Source organism: Balaenoptera borealis (assembly GCF_965194805.1).
Source record: "Balaenoptera borealis genome assembly, chromosome: 1".
Taxonomy (NCBI): domain Eukaryota; kingdom Metazoa; phylum Chordata; class Mammalia; order Artiodactyla; family Balaenopteridae; genus Balaenoptera; species Balaenoptera borealis.
Window position 1 is genome coordinate 51642740 of NC_138860.1, and position 25397 is coordinate 51668136.

The 25397-nt window shown below is 39.3% G+C and overlaps 1 protein-coding gene across 3 annotated transcripts in view; it reads right to left on the reverse strand.

Annotated features, from left to right (window-relative positions):
* Positions 1-688: 688 nt before the first annotated feature.
* The window catches only part of FAM20B (FAM20B glycosaminoglycan xylosylkinase), a 48439-nt gene continuing 23730 nt past the window's right edge, over positions 689-25397 (reverse strand). For 2 of the 3 annotated variants that reach the window (XM_082393354.1, XM_082393353.1), the window contains exons 5-8: positions 16979-17150; positions 16570-16761; positions 7228-7287; positions 689-4704 (exon numbers count right to left, since the gene is read on the reverse strand). In XM_082393354.1, coding sequence (XP_082249480.1) covers positions 4473-4704; positions 7228-7287; positions 16570-16761; positions 16979-17150 — 656 coding nt within the window. In that variant the 3' untranslated portion in view covers positions 689-4472. The remainder of the gene's footprint in view (positions 4705-7227; positions 7288-16569; positions 16762-16978; positions 17151-25397) is intronic. The other variant, XM_082393355.1, reaches the window with a different exon arrangement.

Genomic DNA, 25397 nt, shown 5'->3' on the forward strand with positions numbered 1-25397 from the left:
TAACAGAACCTCTCCCTCCCTACTCCCAGCTGCCTTTTCAGGCTTTAATACTGGTCTTGCTGGTATGCTTGAGAAGAAAATGAAGCCTGAAATCTCGCCTGGAAAATGATCGTATGAGGTGAGTCAGCGAGGGACCTGTTAACTAGGCTTTAGCCTCCCTTTGGTTTTCAAGTACAAGTGACAAAAACTGGCACAAACAAAAACGCTACAAATCAAGTAAAAATCTTGAGAACTCTGCTCAGTTGTCTGGTTGAGGTTTATGACGCTGCATTTCCATTTCAAAATTTAAAAGTCTGGGTGTCCTAAGAATTATAATCAGGGCAGCTGGTCTTTTCTTCCAGGCCTCTATGATACTGTGCTGACAAGTTCTTTGGGATTCATAATTCTTTACCTCTAAAGAAGCTGCAAGAAAGAAGTTAACAATTAAATAAACAAAAGGCACCTAAGAATATCCTACTGAAATTCTCAGTTCAGTCACAACCTGATATGGGCCTTCTGAAGACTAGTGAGAAGTGTAAAGGTCTTATCCGTCGATTCTGTGAAACAATCCCTGTGGAAGTTTATGTGTATGCAGAAGATGTAATCTTCTGTCCCCTAACAAAACAGGAAATCGGAATTGAAAACAATGGAAGTATCCCGAACTGGGGTGGGGAGGTGGGGAAAGAATGAGGAAAAGGTGGTACATCAGTACTTATTAAAATCTTTATTCATTTTCTTTCTTTCAGAATTGAAACCCATAGAACACATTAGAAATTTAGGTGCATATCTGTCTTGTTTGGTATCTTACCAAGCACAACCTCTATTTGTGCAACAGCTCTGAGAGGAAATCCCTGGCAGATCAAAACAGAGGGTAGTGGTTCCTACACCTCTCTTTGAAGCAAATAAATTAATTTCCCAGTAAGTTATTCCCAGTTCCCCCCCAGACATTTTGTATTTGTGAGTAACACCTTAGTTCCTTAAAAACCTGTGGCAGTATAGTATCCAGCCCTCACCTTTTCAACCCAGACTTGAGGCGTCGAAGGGGGAAAGCTGGCCTTCCCCTGTACAACCATCTCACGAGGCTGGTCTATGCGCCTCGGGCGTCGGCCCTGGCTAGCACAGGAGGTGTTTGCTGAATGGATATCTTTATGTCACTTAGATTTACTCTCAGAGACTAAGAGAACCTTCTCCTAGCTTCAGGTTCTTCAGCAACAGTGTTTCCCTGTGTCAAAATAAATACATTTTTTTCTTGTTAGAATACATATATGACTATATATATACATATACCTTGACTCATGTTTCCTGAAGCCCAAGCTCACAAGACGACTCACATAAGACAGCTCACTGATAGATGCTGTTTACCATTATTTGAGGTGTGGTCAGGTAATGGTCAAACAAGAATACGGAAGCTGTGGAGAAGGGAGGGTGAAGGAACGTGGTGGATGGAAGGGGAAGGCCAAAAGCCTTTTTTTTTTTTTTTTTTTTAAAGAAAGGAAAGGTTGGATTTCTTTGGAAGAACATGTTGCCTTCAGGTGACATGGAATTTTTGCCATGTATAGGATTCATCTTTCCCAAAATAATAGGATGTACCTGAATTCTCCCATTTCCTTATTAAATTTCATTTGACTTATTAATCCTGAGTGCAAATAGGGAGAAATGCCTTATTAATAAATTATTGAGCAATACTCTGAGTAAATCAGATCCTATTAATGTTTTGCACAGAAAATTATTTACCCCCAAAACCCATAATACAGCTTCATATTAAATAACAATTCTAGAATGAAACCTCTATACCCATATTCGCCCAAACTATGGAATATATATATTGGGTTGGCCAAAAATTTCATTCAGGTTTTCTGTAAGATGGTGTGGAAAACCAGAATGAACTTTTTGGCCAACCTAATATTTAAGAAGTGGAAGAAGGGGGGCAGGAAATGGTACTCAGTTCTGATTTTCTTAGTTTTATAATATTAACATGTACCCACATCTACCTTTAGATGTTAGCTAGGCACGCCCAGCTTAGGACTGATCAAAAACCCTTCCAATGACCTGTTTGATTATAATAGTCCTCGATTCTAAAAGATAAACCATCAAGAGGATAGCATTACAAAACTTAAAAAAAAAGATATCTACCTCTTTTTTGAAACAGAATTTAGTGTTTATGAATTTTAGGGCTATAAGCTTATGGTTGGTTTGTTTCCAAGATTCTAACCGTACTTTTGCAGCTTAATCCGATCCTGACTTAGAACATAAATTTATATTCTAAGCATCAGTTCACACCACTCTATTAGCATAATTCTAACTTTAACCACTATACATCTGAACACCTTTTAAGATCATGAATTTTAAAATAGGGAAAGAGAATGAGATTATACATTTTCTGCAATGTTTGGAAAAAAGAATGAGGCATTTTTCAAAGCAGCTTTTCCTCCTGCTTTTTTCCTTAGCAGAATCTTCTGCCTTCAACATCATGAATAAAGTTCCCAGTTTGAGAACAGCTCTTATTCATTTCACTGGGGCATACTGAAGGTATCACATGTTTGAAAGAAATTTAGTTCAGCTAACATTTACCAAGGAGAGCAGCGCTGACTTCCTCCCCACTGTCCCTCCAGCTGGCTCCCTGATGCTCTGAGGTAAGCACCATCCAAGGTATTCTCAAGCTCAAATGTGAACTTCCCTGGATGCACATAGTAAATGAGTTTAAAATTGGAATTAATGCTTCCTTCTGTTAACACTAGCTCAGTGTTTTGTGCTACTACCTGTCTTCTTAAATTCAATACCTTTTTAAAAATAACTCAGCCCATTCTGTGTACATCGCCAAATGTACATACTAAGTACAAAAGCGTCCTAATTTCATGTTACTTTAAAGTAGTTATGGGGTACTCAGTTATCTTTCAATTTGAGAAAATTGGGGCATAAATTCTTAACTGTTTTTGAAAGGGTGGTTACCTAAAACTGGTCTCCAATGGCTGGCAGTAAATTTGTTCAACCACACTGTTTAAATATTAGTGTCTGCTTCACAGAAGTCAAAACTGGAACAGTCCCCAGACAAAATGCAGGAGAGAAGCACCCACCTCTGAGGACACGTGAGTGGGCACACACCAGGCCTAGTTTCCTCTGCCCTGTATTTTAATGCAAGTGCTTATATGTCAAATCGCTTTGGCAGAACACAAAACTAAGCCTGTTTTAGCAACTTGAAATTTGAAAGTGCTAATAGGAGACGGAAGGACAATACTACATTGTGGGTTCAGAACTCCAAACAAGATTAAATGATGAAATCAGGGTTTGACATAAATCAAAATCTTAAGGCTCTTCCTGGTAACCACCTTAATTTTAAGGCTCAGAAGGCTTAAAATCTTTGTTTCCAGCCTTCCACATGGCCCAAATCACAAGATAGGTCCAGCCACCAGCAGGATCTGAACTATATTATCCGTAGGAGCGAGCTGGCTTTTCTCACAAGAAAGGCACAAATAGGATCGCCAATCTCTTGGGAACAGCAGCTTTAATGACCAAATGCCTTGAAGACAGAAGTGGAAATTCATTTTAAAAATCAGGATGGCAGAGAAGACAGGCAACCTAACTCTTATTCAAGCTGTTATTTCAGTTTGCTTTGATAATTTGCAAAGGATTTGCCTGCTTTGGGCAAAAGGAAAAAAAAGTCTCCATAACAGAATTGTGCTTGGGTTGTAATGGTAGGTTCTCCAGGGACACTTTTTTGGATTAATTTGGACACAATTATGAGAATGCAAATCTTACTTAGGTACAAGTCATGCTTGCTTTTATATACGTTAAGAACTTAAATACAGGGGAACCTGTTTTTTCACTAATTCAATCACCGCCTTGATTCTGGTTCTACCAAGCAGGTCTCTCTCTCTTCTTCCCTCCTTTAAGAATCATCAAAAGCACCACCTACTCACTTAAAAGCCCAAACATCTTTCCTGCTTTTGTCCTTCCTCTAATTCTATCTTAAAAACATAGTCCCTCCAACAGAGCATGCTACTTTGGCTTAATAGAATGCTGGGTTACTTGCTGCCACTCCTTAGGAAGCAGTAAAATTCCCAATTTGACTAGTCCTGGACTCGAGAGATTACAAAGTGTTTTCGGAAAATCCACAAGTGTGGAGAAAGGATTATAAGGATGGACTCAAAACACACACTTCAGAACCAACCCCAACATTAACCTATTCAAATGTCACACCTCTAATTTGTCCTTTGGCATGAGAATTAATACTGACCAACTGTGATGCCCACTGCTAGAATGGGCATACGCCGAGGAAGTCAGAAGGTGGTTCAGCAGGTACAGCTCCGTGGTCTGAAACTTGTAGTCTTTGCTTCAACTTCTACTACAGCAAACACCAAAGAAATCCAAGGCCACCCTGTCCCCTGTCACCAGAACGTGCTGCTGGCCATTTCCAATCCACCTCATACCATTCGGAATTGATTGTGCTGTTTCTCTATCTTTGTAAAAAGAAGTTTCACTTATTTTGTGGAGAATTACAAGTGGGAGAGAGGCATCCTGTCTTCCACCAGCACTGCGTCCATCCCAAACTGGTCAGTGCACTGCTTCACGGTGGCCAGGACACTCAGGAGCCGCTGGTCCACAGCGTCTAGGTGAGGATCAGAGAGCACTGGGGAGATGGGGTCATGGGCCATGGCAGATTTTAAGGCAGACTTCAGCACACCATTCTTCAGGTAGTTCAGTCTGTTCCAGGTAGAAACCCGAATGCTGGGAGAAAAAAAGTTTTAGGACAGGTTACATAAAACCTCTCACTATCAAATGGAGATTAAAGCCCGCATGGCAGACAAAAGTAAAGAAATAATTACGTAAACTATCTCAACTAGAAAAATCATTTCTGTTTTAGAAGTAGCTCTACATTATGAGTAAGTAACATTACCACATTTTGATATTTCTTTCTCGGTAATTAATGAGAAATATATACAATATTTATACATGTTCATTGCAGTGCTATTTGTAACAGGAAAAATGTGAAACAATCTGAAATGTCCAACAACTGAGAAATAGTTAAATAAATTATGGCTTATCCATTCAAGGGAATACGATGCAGCCATTAAAAGCAGTTGTGAAAATTCAGTGGCATGGGGAAATGCCCATGATATAATATTGAGTCAGCGAAAATAGTTGGAGGGAAAACACTCTTTTACTCCAAATCTGTGGGGAAAGAAAATGTGTGTGTAAGCATACACACAAACATACACACGATTACAATGAAATCACTACAGTGTTAACAGGAGTTATCCTTACATCTTAATAAGTAATTTAATTTCCTTCTTTTTATGTTTCTGAATTAAAAATTCTAGCATTAATATTATAAATAGAAAAAGTTTAAGGATACCTATTTTTCTCAATTATTTTACCAACTAAAGAGGATCTTTTATTTATCTTAGGAAAAAAAGTTTTTACCTCCCTGTGGGTAATGTGAGAATTACTAGGTATGCATTAAAGTCTGACTCTGCATGAGGCAGGCAACTTGTTCTGCAACCATTTGAAAAGTAAGAAAGTAAGGATCTTCGGATAAAGCATGGCAGGGATGGACAAGCACAGAGGCAGTGTGGTTTTACTCTTCTGAAAAATACTACAAGTGCCTAGAGCATTAGAGTTCCCCCTGTGTGACGAAGGTATCACTTGACTGCCTCTCACAGCTCCAAATTCACTCTTCATATATGCCCTGCTATAATGGACAGAGATCCTTTAAGCATCTCTCCTCTTAGGCTTTCTCGGTAGAGGACACTGGAAGGAGACTGCAGAAGGAAGAGGTTCTCCAGACACTTCTGGCTGCTGTACAGTGAGTGGGTCAGTAGTGTGCGGGAAAGGTCATCAAATGAAACTCTGCCTTGGCCACATTCCCAGAACAGGCAGGCCCTCCATGATGTTGCAGCCTTGGCCTGGCTTGGTGATAACTTTCCTAAGGCCCTCCTGACATGGAAACCAGAGCCCCCAAAGCCACCCACCCATGCTGGTGCCCCAATTCCCTGTGCAGGCCCACAAATAAGCCTTGCCTGTAGCCTGGAGGGTTTCTACTGAGTTGTTGCTTTCTTGGTATGCCATGCTACCACCTGCTGATTGCCTGTACCCTGCCTGCATTCTGGAGGGCTGCTTCCTGCACTCCCAGCACCTGCAAACTAACACACTTCTCTGCTATTCAGTGGGCTGAACTACACCTTCTCCACTGAGGTCCAAACCCCAGCCTTGGGGAGGGGGATCCCCTTCCAAGTTTGTTCTTCCTTGGGTACTCTCCCTCAGCTCTAGTTTTCTTTTATAGTCACTCTTGTATCAAAGAGTTTAATAATGCTTATACTAAACTGTCCTGTCTAACCCACCATGTCTTTTCTATCTCCTGACTGGACCAGACAGATAGCACTATTAATACAAAATCATCTTCCTTCACAGATACAGGTTCTGACTGGATGTATCACTGCTTCCCAATATTAATGAAGATAATTAAGGGTTGCCTAGGTAAACACTTTCTGCAGAATACTGTTGTTATTAAAAAGAGAAAGAAAAGAAAAGTAAAACAGACCAGTTGCCAGAAGAGGCAGTCTTACATGATCAGTGTGTTTCTGGGAGCTGAGCAGTAGGAAGTGGTACTCCTGGACCTGCACTTCTGTGTAGCCAAGCAAGGTGGATCGCAGCTGATTCTTAGTGCCCATGCTTTACAATCATACTGGCAATGAAGATCTGAAAAGGAGCTCCTTAGAGCCCAGTCTTTATCTCATTTTCTTGATTTACTTTTTAATTTCTTTGTTATCTAATATAGACTTTTAAAAAATCAATTACTAAATACCTATGGAGAAAGCTACTTTTGGTTTACACAATTTCAAACTGAGATAAGCAAACCACAGGTGGGTTGTGCTGTTGAGTGAGAGGACTTGAAACCACAAGGTAAACATAGTACAGCAACTAGGGGCATGGGTTGCACTAGATTTTGGGTGGGGGGGGAGTGAGGACTATATTCTGATATTAAAACAAAATGGATATACATTATTGGATAAAGTGAAAATTTCTACTCATACAAAACTCAAAATGCATTCTGAGCTTTGGGCTACACTGCTGTGGAAACCTTTCCCTGATCCCCTACAGCTCAGGATCTCCAGGGGGTTCAGGGTTAGAAAAGCATGAAAAGCGCTGCTCAGGTATTAGGAAGTTTTAAAGCCAAGAAAACTGATGTACTGTTACCTGAGCCTGGAAAGGAAGGCAATGCAGGCAAATGTACTTGACTGTGTAACTTACATGCAACACTGATAGAGAGGGGCAAGAATGCTTCTCTCATCCAGCGAGGGGTTCCCAAAGCTGAAAATTAAATGAAAACTTAGTGAATTAGGTGGAAGCACCCGTCCCCTTCTTAGCATCAAAGCAAGAACAAATTCTATAAGAAACCTGAATGTGATCCTGGATAATTTCATGCTCCCACAGCTCAAATCACTTAAATTAAAAATAAACAGGGCAGAGGATTAACCAAGATGGCGGAGTAGAAGGACGTGCTCTCACTCCCTCTTGCGAGAGCACCAGAATCACAACTGGCTGCTGGACAATCATTGACAGGAAGACCCTGGACTTCACCAAGGAGGATACCCCATGTCCAAGGACAGAGGAGAAGCCACAGTGAGACAGTAGGAGGGGCGCAATCAGAGTAAAATCAAATCCCATAACTGCTGGGTGGGTGACTCACAGACTGGCGAACACTTATACCACAGAAGTCCACCCACTGGAGTGAAGGTTCTGAGCCCCACGTCAGGCTTCCCAACCTGGGGGTCCGGCAACGGGAGGAGGAATTCCTAGAGAATCAGACTTTGAAGCCTAGTGGGAATTGATTGCAGGACTTCTACAGGACTGGGGGAAACAGAGACCCCACTCTTGGAGGGCACACACAAAGTAGTGTGCGCATCGGGACCCAGGGGAAGGAGCAGTGACCCTGGGGGAGACTGAACCAGACCTACCTGCTGGTGCTGGGGGGTCTCCTGCAGAGGCAGGGGGTGGCTCTGTTTCACCGTGGGGACAAGGACACTGGCAGCGGAGGTTCTGGGAAGTGCTCCTTGGCGTGAGCCCTCCCAGAGTCTGCCATTAACCCCACCAAAGAGCCCAGGTAGGCTCCAGTGTTGGGTTGCCTCAGGCAAAACAACCAACAGGGAGGGAACCCAGGCCCACCCATCAACAGTCAAGTGGATTAAAGTATTACTGAGCTCTGACCGCCACAGCAACAGTCAGCTCTACCCACCACCAGAGCCTCCCATCAAGCCTCTTAGATAGCCTCAACCACCAGAGGGCAGACAGCAGAAGCAAGAAAAACTACAATCCTGCAGCCTGTGGAACAAAAACCACAGTTACAGAAAGATAGACAAGATGAAAAGGCAGAGGGCTATGTACCAGATGAAGGAACAAGAAAAAACCCCAGAAAAACAACTAAATGAAGTGGAGATAGGCAACCTTAAAGAAAAAGAATTCAGAATAATGATAGTGAAGATGATCCAGGACCTCGGAATAAGAATGGAGGCAAAGATTGAGAAGATGCAAGAAATGATTAACAAAGACCTAGAAGAATTAAAGAACAAACAAACAGAGATGAACAATACAATAACTGAAATGAAAACTACACTAGAAGGAATCAATAGCAGAATAACTGAGGCAGAAGAACGGATAAGTGACCTGGAAGACAGAATGGTGGAATTCCCTGCTGCGGAACAGACTAAAGAAAAAAGAATGAAAAGAAATGAAGACAGCCTAAGAGACCTCTGGGACAACATTAAACGCAACAACACTCGCATTATAGGGGTCCCAGAAGGAGAAGAGAGAGAGAAAGGACCAGAGAAAATATTTGAAGAGATTATAGTCGAAAACTTCCCTAACATGGGAAAGGAAATAGCCACCCAAGTCCAGGAAGCGCAGAGAGTCCCGTACAGGATAAACCCAAGGAGAAACACGCCGAGACACATAGTAATCAAAGTGGCAAAAATTAAAGACAAAGAAAAATTATTGAAAGCAGCAAGGGAAAAACGACAAATAACATACAAGGGAACTCCCATAAGGTTAACAGCTGATTTCTCAGCAGAAACTCTACAAGCCAGAAGGGAGTGGCATGATATACTTAAAGTGATGAAAGGGAAGAACCTACAACCAAGATTACTCTACCTGGCAAGGATCTCATTTAGATTTGATGGAGAAATCAAAAGCTTTACAGACAAGCAAAAGCTACGAGAATTCAGCACCACCAAACCAGCTCTACAACAAATGCTAAAGGAACTTCTCTAAGTGGGAAACACAAGAGAAGAAAAGGACCTACAAAAACAAACCCAAAACAATTAAGAAAATGGTCATAGGAACATACATATCGATAATTACCTTAAACGTGAATGGATTAAATGCCCCAACCAAAAGACATAGACTGGCTGAATGGATACAAAAACAAGACCCATATATATGCTGTCTACAAGAGACCCACTTTAGACCTAGGGACACATACAGACTGAAAGTGAGGGGATGGAAAAAGATATTCCATGCAAATGGAAATCAAAAGAAAGCTGGAGTAGCTATACTCATATCAGATAAAATAGACTTTAAAACAAAGAATGTTACAAGAGACAAGGAAGGACACTACATAATGATCAAGGGATCAATCCAAGAAGAAGATATAACAATTATAAATATATATGCACCCAACATAGGAGCACCTCAATACATAAGGCAACTGCTAACAGCTATAAAAGAGGAAATCGACAGTAACACAATAATAGTGGGGGACTTTAACACCTCACTTACACCAATGGACAGATCATCCAAAATGAAAATAAATAAGGAAAAAGAAGCTTTAAATGACACAATAGACCAGTTAGATTTAATTGATATATATAGGACATTCCATCCAAAAACAGCAGATTACACGTTCTTCTCAAGTGCGCACGGAACATTCTCCAGGATAGATCACATCTTGGGTCACAAATCAAGCCTCAGTAAATTTAAGAAAACTGAAATCATATCAAGCATCTTTTCTGACCACAACGCTATGAGATTAGAAATGAATTACAGGGAAAAAAACGTAAAAAAGACAAACACATGGAGGCTAAACAATACGTTACTAAATAACCAAGAGATCACTGAAGAAATCAAAGAGGAAATCAAAAAATACCTAGAGACAAATGACAATGAAAACACGACGACCCAAAACCTATGGGATGCAGCAAAAGCAGTTCTAAGAGGGAAGTTTATAGCTATACAAGCCTATCTCAAGAAACAAGAAAAATCTCAAGTAAACAATCTAACCTTACACCTAAAGAAACTAGAGAAAGAAGAACAAACAAAACCCAAAGTTAGCAGAAGGAAAGAAATCATAAAGATCAGAGCAGAAATAAATGAAATAGAAACAAAGAAAACAATAGCAAAGATCAATAAAACTAAAAGCTGGTTCTTTGAGAAGATAAACAAAATTGATAAGCCATTAGCCAGACTCATCAAGAAAAAGAGGGAGAGGACTCAAATCAATAAAATCAGAAATGAAAAAGGAGAAGTTACAACAGACACCGCAGAAATACAAAGCATCCTAAGAGACTACTACAAGCAACTTTATGCCAATAAAATGGACAACCTGGAAGAAATGGACAAATTTTTAGAAAGGTATAACCTTCCAAGACTGAACCAGGAAGAAATAGAAAATATGAACAGACCAATCACAAGTAATGAAATTGAAACTGTGATTAAAAATCTTCCAACAAACAAAAGTCCAGGACCAGATGGCTTCACAGGTGAATTCTATCAAACATTTAGAGAAGAGCTAACACCCATCCTTCTCAAACTCTTCCAAAAAATTGCAGAGGAAGGAACACTCCCAAACTCATTCTATGAGGCCACCATCACCCTGATACCAAAACCAGACAAAGACACTACAAAAAAAGAAAATTACAGACCAATATCACCGATGAATACAGATGCAAAAATCCTCAACAAAATACTAGCAAACAGAATCCAAGAACACATTAAAAGGATCATACAGGGCTTCCCTGGTGGCGCAGTGGTTGAGAATCTGCCTGCTAATGCAGGGGACACGGGTTCGAGCCCTGGTCTGGGAAGATCCCACATGCCACGGAGCAGCTGGGCCCGTGAGCCACAACTACTGAGCCTGCGCATCTGGAGCCTGTGTCCCGCAACGGGAGGGGCCGCGATAGTGAAAGGCCCGCGCACCACGATGAAGAGCGGTCCCCGCACCGCGATGAAGAGTGGCCCCCGCTTGCCGCAACTAGAGAAAGCCCTCGCACGAACCGAAGACCGAACACAGCCAAAAATAAATAAATAAATAAATAAAATAAAGTAGCTATAAAATTAAAAAAAAAAAAAAAAGGATCATACACCACGATCAAGTGGGATTTATCCCAGGGATGCAAGGATTCTTCAATATACGCAAATCAATCAATGTGATACACCAGATTAACAAATTGAAGAATAAAAACCGTATGATCATCTCAACAGATGCAGAAAAAGCTTTTGACAAAATTCAACACCCATTTATGATAAAAATTCTCCAGAAAGTGGGCATAGAGGGAACCTACCTCAACATAATAAAGGCCATATATGACAAACCCACAGCAAACATCATTCTCAATGGTGAAAAACTGAAAGCATTTCCTCTAAGATCAGGAACGAGACAAGGATGTCCACTCTCACCACTATTATTCAACATAGTTCTGGAAGTCCTAGCCATGGCAATCAGAGAAGAAAAAGAAATAAAAGGAATACAAATTGGAAAAGAAGAAGTAAAACTGTTATTGTTTGCGGATGACATGATACTATACATAGAGAATCCTAAAACTGCCACCAGAAAACTGCTAGAGCTAATTAATGAATATGGTAAAGTTGCAGGATACAAAATTAATGCACAGAAATCTCTTGCATTCCTATACACTAATGATGAAAAATCTGAAAGAGAAATTATGGAAACGCTCCCATTTACCACTGCAACAAAAAGAATAAAATACCTAGGAATAAACCTACCTAGGGAGACAAAAGACCTGTATGCAGAAAACTATAAGACACTGATGAAAGAAATTAAAGATGATACCAACAGATGGAGAGATATACCATGTTCTTGGATTGGAAGAATCAACATTGTGAAAATGAGTATACCACCCAAAGCAATCTACAGATTCAATGCAATCCCTATCAAATTACCAATGGCATTTTTTACAGAGCTAGGACAAATCATCTTAAAATTTGTATGGAGTCACAAAAGACCCCGAATAGCCAAAGCAGTCTTGAGGGAAAAAAATGGAGCTGGAGGAATCAGACTCCCTGACTTCAGACTATACTACAAAGCTACAGTAATCAAGACAATATGGTACTGGCACAAAAACAGAAACATAGATCAATGGAACAAGATAGAAAGCCCAGAGATTAACCCACACACCTATGGTCAACTAATCTATGACAAAGGAGGCAAAGATATACAATGGAGAAAAGACAGCCTCTTCAATAAGTGGTGCTGGGAAAACTGGATAGCTACATGTAAAAGAATGAAATTAGAATACTCCCTAACACCATACACAAAAATAAACTCAAAATGGATTAGAGACCTAAATATAAGACTGGACACTATAAAACTCTTAGAGGAAAACATAGGAAGAACACTCTTTGACATAAATCACAGCAAGATCTTTTTTGATCCACCTCCTAGAGTAATGGAAATAAAAACAAAAACAAACAAATGGGACCTAATGAAACTTCAAAGCTTTTGCACAGCAAAGGAAACCATAAACAAGACGAAAAGACAACCCTCAGAATGGGAGAAAATATTTGCAAACGAATCAACGGACAAAGGATTAATCTCCAAAATATATAAACAGCTCATTCAGCTCAATATTAAAGAAACAAACACCCCAATCCAAAAATGGGCAGAAGACCTAAATAGACATTTCTCCAAAGAAGACATACAGACGGCCACGAAGCACATGAAAAGATGCTCAACATCACGAATTATTAGAGAAATGCAAATCAAAACTACAATGAGGTATCACCTCACACCAGTTAGAATGGGCATCATCAGAAAATCTACAAACAACAAATGCTGGAGAGGGTGTGGAGAAAAGGGAACCCTCTTGCACTGTTGGTGGGAATGTAAATTGATACAGCCACTATGGAGAACAATATGGAGGTTCCTTAAAAAACTAAAAATAGAATTACCATATGACCCAGCAATCCCACTACTGGGTATATACCCAGAGAAAACCGTAATTCAAAAAGACACATGCACCCGAATGTTCATTGCAGCACTATTTACAATAGCCAGGTCATGGAAGCAACCTAAATGCCCATCAACAGACGAATGGATAAAGAAGTTGTGGTACATATATACAATGGAATATTACTCAGCCATAAAAAGGAACGAAATTGAGTCATTTGTTGAGAAGTGGATGGATCTAGAGACTGTCATACAGAGTGAAGTAAGTCAGAAAGAGAAAAACAAATATCGTATATTAATGCATGTATGTGGAACCTAGAAAAATGGTACAGATGAGCCGGTTTGCAGGGCAGAAGTTGAGACACAGATGTAGAGAATGGACATATGGACACCAAGGGGGGAAAACTGCGGTGGGGTGGGGATGGTGGTGTGCTGAATTGGGCGATTGGGATTGACATGTATACACTGATGTGTATAAAATTGATGACTAATAAGAACCTGCAGTATAAAAAAACAAACAAACAAAACAACTAATACTAAACTTTCATTGGGTTATTTGTATGGAAATATGTTAATATAAATGTTTCAGACATTACATGAAATTTCTAAAAATCTTATATTTGTATTTGTATGGAAATATGTATGGAAATATGTTAATATAAATGTTTCAGACATTACATGAAATTTCTAAAAATCTTATATGTTCTGGTATAATGTTATAAGTAATAATCCTAGTTATTACTTTAAAATGTATATCTCAGAAATAACTAATTTTCTTGTCAACTGCATTATTATGAACTTTCATCAAATCTTTAACTGTGGTCATTTTTAAGTCTTTTGTCATTTACAGACAGTTGTGGGTGTACTCTGATGCTTTTGCAAATATGTTCCTATAAAAGGGTTTCATCTTCAAGAAATTCATGGAAAAGACTCTGACAAGTACAGGTTTCTGGTAACTGACTGTACTGCTGAACTGAATGAATAAGCATTTTCAGAACTCTAATGAAAAACTGATGAACTCAAAAAAGTGCTAACAAAAGATCAAGATGAAAAAAAAAATTTAATTACATGAGACTGAGTGAACTGATGAAGATGAGTATAATTTTTGTGACTTTCTGTCTGAATTAAAAAAAAAAAAATCCCACAAGGACTCAGAGGCAAAGAATATACAAATCAATTTTCACTGCAAAGTAAAGGAGCTGTTACAGTGGAGGATTGCTGGACTGAATGTCAATATTATGACATAGTATGAGTGTGTTTCAGGTTTGGTAATTGCAATCATTGTTGCTTTTGTTGTGGTCATCCATGTACAATGCTTGGTGTCAGTCTATTTATCTCTTGTAAAAATAAAATACAGTGTGTGTGTGAAAAAAAAAATAAAAATAAAAATAAACAGGGCATGACCAATTAGACACAGGATTCCTAACAGCTTGTACTGCAGCATCAAACAACAAATATACTCCTTTACAAGGATCCTTGCTCCTGCCAGGATATTGCAAGGTGTTGAAGCATAACCATCGTAACACGGTATGGGGTCCACAGACCAAGGGAGAACCTGAAGACCCCCAAACCTGAGAAGGTTTTAAGGGTATGCAGAGAAATAAAGGCTACTGATATCAGGTTCTCGCAAACAAGCAGAAGGTCATTACCTGTAAAAAGAAGTTATACTTGTTCTACTCTAATATTACCAATCAGAAAAAGACTTAGATTATCGTATTCCCTACAAGAAAGTATATGGTCAGATTCAAACTGGAAAAACTGCTCACAGAGGCTGAGAAAACAGTGATTCAAAGCAGATGTAAAAATGCTCTTAGTAATTCCGAGTTAGAAAAGGAGAACTGATTCTGGAAAAACTGTCAACCTTCCACTCTTTTCCTGGATGCTCACCTTAATAGCTGGAGGGTCTGGTAGCCCTCAGCACAGTGCAGGCCCTCAAATAATAAAAGGCAAAGGCAATTACTTCAACGTGTATTTCCACAGCACACGATCATTTTTACAAGTAGCGATAAAGATATTCAGGAACTGAAAATACAGTATAAATGAAAATGAAATACATAGCACTGGCCACTACCTGCTTTGCTGGGAATGGGAGAGGCAATGTTTGCAGGCCTCTCACTCTCTGTAGCTGCCACCCCCTTTCATGGAGTATGAGGCACCTGGTGCTCAGTATGAGGTGATGGCCTCCTTAGCAAATGCTGTCCAAGCATTCTTCACCGAGTATCCATGTCTCAGCTTATTCTCAGCAACCAACATTAATAGTGACTCATCTTCTTTATCCATTCGAAAGAAGATGTGGTACATATATACAATGGAATATTACTCAGCCATAAAAAGGAATGTGGATGGATCTAGAGACTGTCATACAGAATGAAGTAAGTCAGGAAGAAAAAAACAAATATCGTATATTAACACATATATGTGGAACCTAGAAGAATGGTACAGAGGAACTGGTTTGCAGGGCAGAAATAGAGACACAGATGTAGAGAACAAACGTATGGACATCAAGGGGGGAAAGTGGCGGGGGTGGTGGTGATGGTGCGATGAATTGGGAGATTGGTACTGACATATATACACTGATGTGTATAAAATGGATAACTAATAAGAACCTGCTGTATAAAAAATAAATAAAATAAAATTCAAAAATACAAAAAAACAACCAAAAAAAAACCCAATAGTGACTCAGAGCCTGGACAATTCCAGCTCCAAGGAAGTATTCTCTTTAGCAAACATTTATTATGTGTAACTAAAAGTGTGGCACTTAACTGGGTACCATGGAGAATGCAGAGTGCAAACTGAAAATACAATGTGCTCTTCAAATAGCTCAGACCTAAATGAGGACATTCCATTTATTCAAAATTAATAAAATTGTCTTATTCAAGATAAAAGTAACTTGTCTTTATATACAATCACTAAGCAACTAACTGCTCTCCTACTCATAATAGAAAAAATCTGGGCCTAAACTGCCATAAAAATAGCAAAAACATCCTATCAAATAAACTAATTTTTTAAACTGTATGAACCTTTGGATAGAATAATTTAACAACAACTAAATTTCATGTTCCGTTAACTATGTATTTCTCAAGATTCTAAACATCCTAGTCAAGAAAGAATGATGTAAGTAGCAATAAATAGAAGACCTGATTTCCAGTTGTCTGTGAAGAGAATCATACTCTTTGACTCTTTGAAAAAAGTGAGTTTTCCACTTTTTTAAAGTCCTCAGATCCCTGAAGGTGAAAGGAGTACAAACTCTGAACAAGTTGGAAGGATGGGTGCCAATGGCAAAGACTCCGAGTGGAAACAAGAAGGATGCCTTCTGTTGAGCCTGCTCTGGAGGTTTTCCAGGGTACCCTAGAAAGCATTCTTCTTGTCTACACAGGACCCCTAACTGACAAGGAGAGTCCTGCTGGTCCTACCTTTTGGCATTATCGAGAAGGATGAGCATACTAGCGCCTTCATCGTCTTGAAAACTCTCGTAGTGATGGCGGTCAGCATTGCCAATCAGGTAATCAAAGACAGCTGTATCAATGATGTCCAAGAGGCGAGGGCCGGAGTCATAAGGGGATGTTTTCTTCACAGCGTCACAGTAGCTCTCATCATACTCCCACCTGGAGGGAAGCAGCAACACCAGGGTTGTTTACTGAGTGCCAGCACCACACATAACAATGTTTAAAACACAGAGAAGAGAGAGTCCCTGACTAGCAGGTTTCCCCCTGAACCCCCCATAGTCCTTTTTAGTCTTGGACAGAACCCTGGCTCCTACACAGGGTTGGCACCTGACCAGGCGCAGGAGAGAATGAAGTAGTGGCTCACAGGAGCATTTACCTGGCTAATTTGCCCTCTCGGTAAGTCCTGCCCCATGGGTGTCGGTGTTTCTGTAGAGGCCACACATCTGGAAGCCAAAGCGTGACAGACCCCTCCATCGTGTCTCCATCAGCACAGGCTGGCTCTGTTTCTCGGCAATAATAACATTTCCCATAGAAACAAGTATTATTTCCTAAAGGAGAGAATGGAACCAAATACACTTACAGAAAAAGGATGACTCCAAATTCTCCCCAAACAATGCAGAAGAGAGCAGCTCTGTGTGAAAACAAAGATCCTGAGCTTATTTTTAAATCTTTATTTATTTTCTGTATAGGAAATAAAAGCACATGGTGTAAAAAAATTCAAAAGGTACAAAAGGATATATACGAAAAAGTTAAGTCCCCCTTTCCCTCTCTGTCCCTTCTACCCAATCTCTCCCAGAAGTCAACTACTGTCACAAGTATCTTTCTGAACTCACTTTAAGTAATGTCCTCTTCTTCTTCAGCAGGACTGACATTTTGGCCAGAATGCCCAGGGGAGGGAGAGAGGGCATGTACAAGGCCAAGCCATGGACCAGGACTTTGGTTACATACGGAGTGGGGAGTGGGGTCTAGAGCAAATGAGTAAACAGACTGAGGATAATGGGAACCAGGTTTCTCATAGATGGAGAAGGGAGTTTAACATATAAAAAGAGAGAAGGCCAGAGTAAATCCTGCAGTGTTGAATTAGAATTGGAGATACTGGTTTGAATTGATGGTTTTAAAACACAGATATAAAAGAAAGTACAAATGTTTGTGTGTGTATATGTATGCATATATATACATACACATGTATATATATACATATTTTGCCCCTCTAGAAAACCTGGAAACAATAACACTCAGGTAGTAATGAACACACTCACATATCAGTTTCTAAATGTCATTTTAATACTGTATTAAAAGGAACCAGGGCTCCTTGGAGAAACAGATGACCCCTAGAGCAGGAGCAGGGAAAGTACAAGATGAGCCTGGGTCATATTGCTATGCCAGCTGTAAGGAGGCACTCAGAGAATGACGGGGACATTCCAAATGACACAAGAGACAGTTTGTAGGGGCTCCCACTGGCCAAATCTGGGATAGTTTGAGCATCAAATAATAACAGTAACAAATTGTAACTGAGTAAATTAAGAGTCTACGTGTTCATAGTGATATAAATAAATAAATAAGTAAACAAAAGTGGGGCAGGGCCGGGAGTTCTACTCATCAAAAGAATGGCAACCAGTAAGTCTAGAAGAAATGACAGAATTAGCAAATCACCATTTGGCAACTATCACAGTAGTAACTGATTCGGGTAAGAATTATCAATGAATTCTAAAACTGGTGGACAAAAGTTTGATGAGGATAGAATATTTATATAGTTTTGAGTTTCTCCCTACAAAGTACTCAGTAATTACTTATTAGTAAGTATAAAATACTGGAGAAACCTTGCAGACACTCACCATCTTAATCAAGTGATGAGTTAACATCACCAGCAATGGGACCAACATCACGTGCCTCCGGATATGATGCACTGAGAAGTGAACAATAGCACTTTGCTAGCATTTCCACCAAAGTTTTTAAATCATGAAGAAACATCAGACAAACGTAAACTAAGAAATATTCTAGAAAGTAACTGGCCTGCACTCTTCAAAAATGTCAAGGTCTTGAAAAACAGGACGAGTGAGGAATTGTTTCAGCCTGATGGATGCTAAAAAGACATGACAAGTGAATGCAACTGAATACAATATCCTAGATTGAATCCTGGATGTACATAGGCCATTACATGGACAAGTGGCAAAATCTGAATAGGATCTATGGATTAGACAGTGATATTGGATCAATGTTCACCTCTTGATTTTGATGGTTGAATGTTGTTGTGTAGGAGAGTGTTGTGGTAGTTGGGATATACTCACTGAAGTCTTAAGGGAGCATATAATGCTGTAATGGATATTCATGTCTGCAACCTGTTCTCAAATGATTCAGAAGTGTTAACAATTGAGGAATCTGGAGGATTCTGGATCGTTTCTGCAACTTTCATGTATATCTAAAATTATTTCAAAATAAAAAGTTAAGGTAAGTAATGCTTTCTTTGCCCTCCACCTCTACGAAATAATAGCCATCAAATGAGCTAATTCCCTACACCCAGAAAACCTCACATACTCCTTTAATGATAGTTTATGTTCTCATGTATATGTGTCCTTGAAGAGACAAACAGCACTCAAACTTTTTAGTATTTCCAACCTCTGGCATAGTACACACTAAATAGAAACTAATCCACTATATACCCACCCACAAAGCTGATTCTATCACTCTCCATTACTTTACAAACTTTTCTAGGTAAAGAAGATTTGAACACTAATTGGAAGATATACCACATTTATTTTTTAATTATAAAAATATAAACTTGTAAGTTTAACTTGATCCATCAGAAATACCAACGGATCTTTTAGAGGGTAACTAGGTATGACAATTTTAAAGGTCATAAGAAAAAATAAATAAGAACTGCTAGAAAATTGTTAAAATAACTGCAAAGAGAGGGGACTAGACCTATCAGATATCAAAACATAGTATAATGCCTCAATAATTAAAACATTATAGGAGACTTCCCCGGTGGTCCGGTAGGTAAGACTCCGCACTCCCAATGCAGGGGCCGCGGGTTCAATCCCTGGTCGGGGAACCAGATCCCACATGCATGCTGCAACTAAGAGTCTGCATGCCGCAACTGAGAGTCCGCATGCCGCCAGAAAGATCCTGAGTGCCGCAACGAAGACCCAGAGCAGCCAAAATAAATAAATAAAATAAATATTAAACAACAACAACAACATTATAGACCAGCTCATAAACAGATTTAATGTCCAATGGAGCAGAACAAAAAGTCCAGAAACTAAAGCTAAATAAAGAAACTAAATAAAGAAAATTTACTACAGGGAAAAACAAGAGACTCTTTAACAAATGCTATTGGGACAAATGATAGCCATCTGGGAAAAAAAACCCAACAACAGTGGAGCCATACTTCATTACATATACCAGAATAAATTCCAACAATATCAAAAACTTAAATGCAAAAAATAAAACTATAAAGGTACTAAAAGAAAAGAAAAAAAGCAGAATTCCTCCATTATGTTGGAGTGAGCAAGGCTAACTATGATTCAAAATCAGAAAATCTATCAGAAAAGATGGACTGATTACATTAAAAACAAAAAGTTTCTGTAAGGCAAAAAAACCCCCCCAAAAACAAAACAAAACAAAACAAAAAACTATAAGCAAAGTCAAAAGAAATTAAAGAGTTGGGGAAAATATTTATATCTCATATCACAAAGGGCTATTATCCTTCTTATGTATGAGCTCCTGTAAATCGACAGGACCAATGACAAAGCTAAAAATGAGCAAAGGGGACTTCCCGGGTGGTGCGGTGGTTAAGAATCCACCTGCCAATGCAGGGGACATGGGTTCGAGCCCTGGTCCGGGAAGATCCCACATCCCATGGAGCAACTAAGCCCATGCGCCACAACTACTCTAGAGCTGGTGCTCTAGAGCCCGTGCTCCACAACAAGAGAAGCTGCCACAATGAGAAGCCTGCGCACCCCAACAAAGAGTGGTCCCCGTTCGCTGCAGCTAGAGAAAGCCCGCTCGTAGCAATAAAGACCGAGCGCAGCCAAAAATAAATAAATAAATACATAAATTTATTTTAAAAAAATGAGCAAAGGATATGCAAAGACAAACTACAAATGGCTCTTAAACAAATAAAAAGATGCTACATGTGAAACAAACAAAACCCGAAGTTTGATAATACGTTGCTGTTGAGGCTAGGGGGGAAGAGGCATTCTCATACATCACTGCTGAGAATGTAAACTGATTAAACATCTATGTAAAAATGTATGTGCCCTTTGACTCAGCACTTCCACTTCTGGATATATTTGATCATGTATGAAATAAAATATGTACAGGGTAATTTTGGGCAACAGTGGTTGTAAAAACAAAATACTGGAACTTTTATGTCCAACAAGGGCCTGGTTAAATGAATTATGGTAGATCCATGCAATGGAGCATGCTGTAGCTGGTTAAAATAAAAAAAAAAAAGAAGAAACTCTTTACATGAGATAATAGAAAGATTTCCAAGATGTATTACATAAAAGAATAAGATGCAGTAGTATGTACAGTATGACATATGTTGTATAAAATAGTAGAGTTAAATAAAAATATATATTCATATTTCATACAAAAAGGACATAAAGAAATTACTAATAGAGATTACCACTAGGAGGAGGGAGAAGGAATGGTCGGATGAGAGGAAAGCTTTTCACTGTAGTCCTTTCGGTATTTTTTAAAAATTGTGAGTTGTGGGAATGTATTACTGATTCAAAAAACATAAAAAAACAAAACAAAACAAAACATTGCTTGGTGTAGGAAACCTGTTGCCTATGTGACAAAATCCAAACTTCTGAGTTTGGTAAATAAGACCCTTTATAACCGAATGGAGTCAGGTGTACTGGCTAAAAGTGCAATCTAAGGTCAGGTTTGTGGGATCAAAATATAGACTCTAAATAGTCATTAGACTGCAAGATGTTGGGCATGTAATTTCACCTATCTAAGCTCCCTCTGTAAAACGGAGATAATATAACAGTTCTTCCGCCCTTGGGTTGTGAAGAGTGAAAGAGACAATCCCCAGTAATGCTCAGCACAGTGCCTGACACATTGTCAGAGACCAATCAATGCCAACTATTAATTATGAATAATCTGGTTCCAATCTACCTTTCCAGACCTCAATATTCCGGTTTTATAGCCATGAACCTGAGGCTCTGAATCTTTCACTATTTCCTGGATGCGCCAAACTTTTAAAACTGGTTTTCTGATGACCTCGATCTCCATGCTGTCCTTGGATGAACTACCACATATGATAATAAAATCTATAGCTCCAGCCCACACTTCTTGCCTAAGCTACAGATTTTAGCTCTGAAATAACTAGTCAACATTTACTCCTGGATGTTCCTGTCAAGATGAGATTCTGCACCCAGTTTCACTGTGTGTGGGTTTTCCCCCACCACCAAGCAATTGTTGGACACCAGCTGGGTGTCCTAAAATTTAACTTAATTCTGACACTATCTACCCGGAGATAGCATCAGACTCCACAGGTTAAGGGCTCAGTCCCATAGGACTGCCCTCCACTTCAGATGCCAATTGCAAGTACAGGTTGTCACCTGTGCTTCTGACCAGCTGGCTATAAATTAGAGGTTCCTATGAGCCCCTGTTTGGGTTTGATTAATTTGCTAGGGTAAAGAATATACAACAGGGAGAGGACAGTCTCTTCAATAAATGGTGTTGGGAAAACTGGGCAGTCACATGCAAAAGAATGAAACTGGACAACTATTTTATAACATATACAAAAATTAACTCAAAATGGATTAAAGACTTGAACTTAAGACCTGACACCATAAAACTCCTAGAAGAAAACATATGCGGTGAGTTCCTTGACATTGGTCTTGGCAATTATTTTTTGGATTTAACACCAAAAGCAAAGGCAACAAAAGCAAAAATAAACAAGTGGGACTACATCAAACCAAAAAGCTTCTGCACAGCAAAGGAAACCATCAACAAAACAAGACAACCTACTGAATGGGAGAAAATATTTACAAATCGTATATCTGATAAGCAGTTAGTATCCAAAATATATAAAGAACACATACAACTCAATAGCAAAAAAATAATCCTATTAAAAAATGAGCAGAAGACCTGAATAGACATTTTTCCAAAGAAGACATACAAGTGGCCAACAGATACATGAAAAGGTGCTCAACATCACTAATCACAAGGGAAATGTAAATCAAACCACAATGAGACATCACCTCATACCTGTTAGAATGGCTATCATCAAAGAGACAAGAAATAACCAGTGTTGGTAAGGCTGCGGAGAAAAGGGAACCCTTGTGCATCACTGGTGGGAACGTAAATTGGTGCAGCCACTGTGGAAAACAGTATGGAGGTTCCTCAAAAAATTAAAAATAGAACTGCCATATGATCCAGCAATTCTACTTCTAGGTATTTATCTGAAGAAAACAAAAACACTAAATCAAAAAGATATCTGCACCCCCATATTCACTGCAGTACTATTTACAATATCCAAGGTATGGAAACAACCTAAGTACTCATCAATGTATGAATGGATAACGAAAAAAAATGTGGTATATATACAATGGAATATTACTCAGCCATAAAAAAGAATAAAATCTTGCCATTTGCAACAACACTGATGGCCCTTGAGGGCATTACACTAAGTGAAATAAGTCAGAGAAAGAGAACTACTGTATGATCTCACTTACAGAATCTAAAACAAAACGAAACAAAACAAACCCAAGCTCACAGATACTGAGAACAGATGGGTGGTTGCCAGAGGCTGGGGGGTCGGGGGGTGGGAGAAATGGGTGAAGGGAGTCAAAAGGTACAAACGTCCAGTTATAAAATAAGTCATCAGGATGGTGACTATGGTAAATAATACTGTACTGCATATTTGAAAGTTGCTAAGTGAACAAATCTCAAAAGTTCTCCTCACGAGAAAAAAAAAAATTCTGTACCTATATATGGTGATGTTTGTTAACTAGACTTATTGTGGTGATCATTTCACAATATGTACAAACACTGAATCATTATGCTGTACATCTGAAACTAACATAATGTTGTACAATTATACCTCAATAAAAAAAAAATTTGCTAGGGCGGCTCACAGGTCTCGGGAAACCAGTTTACTCCCTAGATTACTGGTTTATTACAAAGGACATCAACCAAGAGCCGATGAAGAGATACATAGGTCAAGGTCCTGAACAAAGAAGCTTCTGTCTTTGCGGAGTTTGGGGCCTGGCATGGTGGCACGTGGAAACTTTTGGTTCACCAACCAGTAAAGTTCCTCGAACCCCGTACTATCGGAATTTTTATAGAGGCTTCCTTACGTAGGCAAGATCAATTAGTAACTCCAGCCATGATCAGTTATTTCCAGCTCCTCTCCCCTCTCTGGAGAAGGGGCAAGGGTACGGGGCTGAAAATTCCAAGCTTCTAATTATGGCTTGGTCTTTCTGGTGAACAGCTTCCATCCAGGAGGCATCCAGGAACCAACCCAGAATCACCTCAATAGAATAAGATATGCTCCTAGTGTTCCTATCACTTAGGAATTTACAAGGGTTTTAGGAGCTGTGTGTCAGGAACTGGGGACAGAAACCAATATATCTATTTATTATTTTACACAAGGAAACAAAATATCCAAAATTAAATTCATTATCTTCCTCTGCTCCATCTCCCTAAGTCTGCTCCTTTCTATATATTCCTAAGATAGCTAACAGCTTCATTATACACTTAGTCATCCAATCCAGAAATTTAGGAGTCATTTTTAACTTTTTCCTCTCTCTCAATTGTCTCACTCAGCCCAAATGTTCACCAAATTCCTTCCATTCCAATTCTTGAGTATCCCCTAGATGTCCAGGTTTTAGTTTGGACTCACTGCATGTGCATTTACTACAACAGCCCCCAAGGGCTCTCATCTCAGCTTGCCCTTCCCAATTCATCCTCCACAACGCTGCTACAATTAGTTTTCTAAAACTCAAATCTGATCTTTCCACATTCAAACTCTTTTCCATGGCCTCCCAGTGCCTAAGGAGAAAATCTTTACTTCAGCTCAACTACACAGTCTCCTGAGCTTGCCATGCTCTTCTCTCACTTCTTGTCACTGTTGTCTCTGCTCTGTCCTCCACCTAGAACAGGGTTAACTCAGGGAGCCTGTGAACTGGATGGAAACAAAATTACATTTTTATTTTCACTAACTTCTACCTGAAACTTAGCATCTCCTTCAGTTATGATGGTAGGCAGCAAACCATAGTATTAGCGTTACCTGTAACTTTCTCAACAGAAGAAATCAATAAAATTTTCATATATTAGCATTGTTGCAGATACTGCAAAGTATCATTTATATTTATGGTCCGAAATTATGGTAGTTACTAGATCACTCTAAATCTTGTTATTTAATGTGTAAATAACGAAGCACATGTTACTCTATCACAAATTAGCTTTTTGTAATTTTAGGTTAAAAAATATATACTTCAATATTATTAGTTTTGTTTATAAGTCTATGTATTTAAAAACATTATTTTGAGAAAGGATCCAGAAACTTCTCTAGACTGCCAAAGGAGTCACTTGCACAAAAAAAGGTTAAAGAGTCCTTTTCCAAACCTAGGGTGTTCTTTCCCACTGTATCTTCCTGCAGGATTGCTATTCTCCCTCTAAGACTTGGTTGAAACTATCACTCCAGCCCTAACTTCTAGACCCCCTCCTCTTCCCCTTCACATTCCCACAGGCCCTCTGTATATGTCTGGCTCCCCCACCACTAGATAAAGCTCCTTGAAGGCAGGAAGGTGTCATTCATTTTTGTATATTCAACA